Source organism: Gossypium hirsutum, chromosome D03 (assembly GCF_007990345.1).
Source record: "Gossypium hirsutum isolate 1008001.06 chromosome D03, Gossypium_hirsutum_v2.1, whole genome shotgun sequence".
Classification (NCBI taxonomy): Eukaryota; Viridiplantae; Streptophyta; class Magnoliopsida; order Malvales; family Malvaceae; genus Gossypium; species Gossypium hirsutum.
In genome coordinates, this window is record NC_053439.1 from 54,392,827 (window position 1) to 54,397,870 (window position 5,044).

The 5,044-nt window shown below is 31.0% G+C and overlaps 1 protein-coding gene across 1 annotated transcript; it reads left to right on the forward strand.

The window, feature by feature from the left end:
* Nucleotides 1-3,677: 3,677 nt before the first annotated feature.
* On the forward strand, nucleotides 3,678-4,490 carry LOC107933704 (transcriptional regulator SUPERMAN). The gene has a single exon (XM_016865985.2). It carries the CDS (start codon nucleotides 3,763-3,765, stop codon nucleotides 4,429-4,431), a length of 669 nt encoding a protein of 222 aa, XP_016721474.2. The 5' UTR covers nucleotides 3,678-3,762; the 3' UTR covers nucleotides 4,432-4,490.
* The last annotated feature ends 554 nt before the right edge of the window (nucleotides 4,491-5,044 follow it).

A 5,044-nucleotide genomic window follows, 5' to 3' on the forward strand; every position in this document is an offset into this window, starting at 1 on the left:
TTAATATTATGTTATTTTTATATATTATGTAATTTATAACACATAAAAAATAAATCTATACTAAAAATATAATACTACTCTAATGTAAACATTAAAATAATGTTAAGATTGCTATATAAAAATATTCAATAAAAATATTTAAAATTATTAAATATTAAATTAAAATAATGCAATTTTTTAAAAAAATAATATGAGTGAGCCTAAAATGAGATTGAATTAGTCTTTTACAAATATAGGTGGGCTTGAGCGAAATTTTAGGCCTATATTTTGGGCAGGGTCAAGCTTGGGCAAGCATAAATTATGTTAATATCATGCTTAAACCTGATCTGAATCCAACTAATGAACACCTCAGAAATTTAGGATTTAATTTGTCTGATTTAATTTTGATCAAATTGATAACAATGTTAATTGTTGTGATTTATATATATTATTTGTACTTAACCACTAATAAATTTACATGGCAGATCAATCTTTAAGCTTTTTTTTATTTTTTAAATTATATAATCACTTTTAACTTAGACTTTTCCATGGGTCGGGCTACTCATCCAAGTTCGAAGGCCCACCAAAATTTGGTAGGGTTTGGGCAAAAATATTAGACTTGAAAAATTGATTTGGGTAAAAAATTGTCTCGTTTAAAATATGGGTCAGATTCAAGCTTGATCATTCAATGCCTTAGCTTGGTCCAACCCGACCTATTTCTAATATATTATATTGTGTTATTTTTATATGATGTATAATTTATAACACACACTAAAATTAAATCTATAGTAATATATAATACTATAATGTAAACATTAAAAAAATATTAAGATGTCTATATATAAAATTTTAAAAATGAAAAATATATAAAATTGGTTAAAAATTAAGTTAAAAAAAAAAGGGCAAGCCTAAAATGAGCTTGGGTTAGCCTCTCACAAATATGAACGGGTTTAAGTTAAATTTTAGACCTATATTTCGAGTTAGGTCAGGCTTGAGCTAGTATAAAGTATGTTAATATCATGCTTAAGCGGGATTTGACTTATCAACACCTCTATTTTAATCGCAACAACTAAAAATATTATGAGTTCGAACCTTTTAGGAAACAAATGAAACTAAACTAAAGTTTAAAAATGAAACCTCAATTTTATTATAGACTAAAACTAGAATAAACCACTAAAAAATGAACCGATAAGAGCCATATTAATAAAATCATAGATGTGGCACATTTCATCCTTAACTAAACCTCGTTACACACTAGAAAAATTATTTAATATTAATGATCCAACTTAATTACAACCAAACAATTCTTTAAAAGTCAACTTGATTGATTGCTTAATTAGTATGTTTCAATGGAAGGAGTCTATATTTTATTAACTAAGCAAAGGGACAACAAATTAAAGTCTTTTTGTATTAATATTTGATGGCAAGCAATTAGAGGACGACGATGCAAACAATGGGTATAGAGAAAAAAAATTAAGATTAATTCGAGGAAGTAGATCATTTCTCTGTATTCATTTGCTTCTAAAATCACCTTTCTTTGACATATCCATGATAATTAAGTTTAAAATATAATAAGGATAATCTCTTACTAGTCATTTTCTTTTTTTAAAAAAGTATGGGTGAAGTTGTTTAGGAATCAAATATGAGATTAATGTGGACTGAAAACATGAACTCAAATTCTTTATTCTTCTTCTTGTGATTTAATCGACGAGTTTTACTAGTAGCTTTGAAAAGATAATAAATAGGCTATAAATTATAATGGTTAATTTAGGTTTTTAGTAAAACTTGAAATGTTGTTCACCAAAGTAAAAGAAAAAGTTAATTCAAAGAGAATAAACCAACAAGATAGAAAATTTAGATACGTATTGAAAATTTGGATAGAGAATTTAGAAACCAACAAGGTTGAGATAGATAATTTCATTGGAAATGTTCTGCAAGTAATATTTGAAAAAGCATTGGTTTGATTTTCTTCTCCTGGAAACAGATGTTGTAACAAATTTTTCGACCCATTATTTTGGAAGTTAAACACGGGAGTAAAAGAATAGCAAAAAAACTATAATTGTTAATGCAATTCGAATTAACAATTTCACTACTGTAGAGTTTAGCTCAGAGAATAAATTCGCTAATTATTAACAGTTGATTAAAGCCCAATCAACTCAACTCTCACATGGATAATTGCAGCCTCAGTGTTGCCTAATTGTTTGCACTCCCACTCCCCACAATAACTGATGAATGTCAAAAGTAACATATTTTAATTTCATTCTTAATGCATTTTTGGGTGATTAATCAATGGAAAATGGTGAATTTTATGCTCCTATAATTCTTTAAATTCATGTTTCTATACTTAGGAGAATATTTGGGAGTAAAACGAGCGAAAACATACTGTAAATCAAATGATTGGAGCAGATTTCAAGAGCCACACGGGCTGGGCCTTCCTACACAGCTATGTAAGCCATATGACCCTATGCCAGACCGTGTGGATTTCGCAATTCGCACTCCGAACACGTGGAAAAATATAATTTTTAGGTTTTCCGGGCATTTTAAGACCTATAAATACCAAATATAAGAAGAGGAGAGGGGCCCACCAGAGAAGATTGAAGAAAACAACTCGAAAAATGCCATTGAAGTAAATTCTGAAGTAGATTTCCATCAAGATTGAAGATTTCCTTTTAATCTCTTTGAAGTTTATTATGAGTTCCTTGATTTTTTGTGGTTATACTGATTTTGAGATGTTTTTATTCGCGATTATGAACTAATTTTCTAAATACCTAGGGGAGATGAACCCTATGATGAATTTTGTCTTTTGATTTCTGTTTTACGCAATAAATACTTGAATCTTGTTCTCAGTTATGTGTGCTTAATTCATGATTTAATATTTCTGAATTATTAATTCATGTTTGATGTGCTTAATTCAGAGGAGGAATAGACCCTATTTAAGAGTAGATCTAACATAATTGAGCCTGAAATGACCGGAATCCAAGATAACTTGATCTTGACATCTACTCTTTTTGACACAATACCTAGAACTACCCATAGTCCCTCCCAACCTATAAATAGGAGGATAATGTGCTTCAGTGTACTCGAACCCACATCCTCCTACATTGACAATAATGTCCATGTCAATCGAGCTAAGACTCAATCGATTTCATATATATTTTTTAAATATAAATATTTATTTGATACACTGATGATTTTTTTTTAAATTTTATAAGTAAACTTAAAAAATTATCATGATTCTCAATGATTATTTTTAGTTTTTTTTTAAATACCAATTAATATATAAAATTGCCACAACTAATATATAAAACAACAATCCCATTAATAAATATTAAACATGAAAATAAAACAATATATGGTAAATAAAAGAATCATGAATCATGTAATTACGATCTTATGAAATATATTTTCAATAATTTTTGAAACAGGAATGTTTCTTATCTCTACACTATATACTTATCAATACAACAAAATTAAATTGAAAATGCATGAGAAAATTGAACCAATGAAATAGAGTTGGCGTTGCAGCCAAAGTATGACATTGTACCTGCAAACACATAGAGGAATAGGATAGCTAGCTAGATGAGTTTGAGTAGGCAAATTAAAATTTAATTATAATAGCACAAAATCCAAATGCTTATTACAAGATTTGGGGGATACGCCCGGTGTTAGGGTTTCACCTTTATCTCTATATCTTTCTTTTCCCCTCTTTTTAACCCCCATTACTCTCTCTATATAACCCATTCTCCCCCATCTCCATCACCTATCTTAAATGTTTCAAGTGCCATGGCTACTGAGCTTGGCCTTCTCTCATTGAACCACCTTCAAAAGTTAGCTCAATCTCAACAACACCAGACCCATCATCATCATCATCATCATCATCATCAAGTTAACCCTAATTCAACGGCTGGCTCGTGGATGTGGAACCCCATCAAGGCTCAAGAAGTACCCCATGAACCAGATGATTATGAGTCATGGGAAGTTAAGGCCTTTGCTGAAGAAACAAGCAATGCTATGGGCACAACTTGGCCACCAAGGTCATATACTTGCACTTTTTGCCGACGAGAATTCCGGTCAGCTCAAGCACTCGGTGGTCACATGAACGTTCACCGCCGTGACAGAGCTCGTCTTCACCAAACACAACCACCACCCCACGGTGGTGATGCTACTACTGGTCCATTAATCAACCATACTCTCCTCTACCAATTCCCTAGCCCTAATGGTCTTTTCTTCACTTCTTCACCTACCAACAATGCATGTTCCATTGATTCACCTTACCATCCTTCGGTGCCGCCGAAAAATTTTCCGGCAACCCCTCCGGGGTTGAATAGTTCTTCTTCTCTTTGTTCCTCATCTCAAGATCTCAAGGAAACATCAATGGAAGATCTTGATCTAGAACTTCGATTAGGGCATAGACCAAAAACAACAATAAAAGAACAAAATCAAAGAGCTTGAGTTTGCAATTTTTTTACATTTATATATATTTTCCATGTTTGAGATATAGTTTTGATTAACTTGGTGTGAGATTTTTTTGTTATTTTTTTCTTCAAAATTTTTTATTTACTTGTATGTGTGGAAGTGAAGAAAACAAAGAACGATTCATTATTATATTGGTATTGTTCATATCTGTTTACGAAATTTATTATTATAATTATTTGGAAGAATTAAAGGAAAACAAGATTAGGGTTTGAGTGAAAATGTGGTAAAATTTTTGCAGTGCAGTGTTGTTGACACCATTTTTGATGAAAAACGGGTCGACTTGGGTTTTGGAAAATGAAAACAAAAATGGGAGTCGCCACCAATCCTTTTTTTTATGAGGTGTGATTGGATTACCTCGAAAAATGGTTGTTTTTAATAAACGGTTTGATTTTATTAAAACAACAGTCTTGGTCCACGAAATTTAGAAAACGGGTTCGGGAGTCGGTTACGCACGAGGAAGGATTAGCACCCTCGATACGCCCAAAATTGGTACCTAGTTGATTACTTAATGTCTTAATGTCGAAAATTGAGAATTTAAAAGAATTTTAAAAATACGATCCTTTTATTAAAATGTTAAAAAAAATTCAGG

What these genes read in the sequence shown, in the direction of transcription:
- LOC107933704 (XM_016865985.2), top strand. Translation starts at nt 3,763, where the DNA reads ATGGCTACTGAGCTTGGCCTTCTCTCATTGAACCACCTTCAAAAGTTA.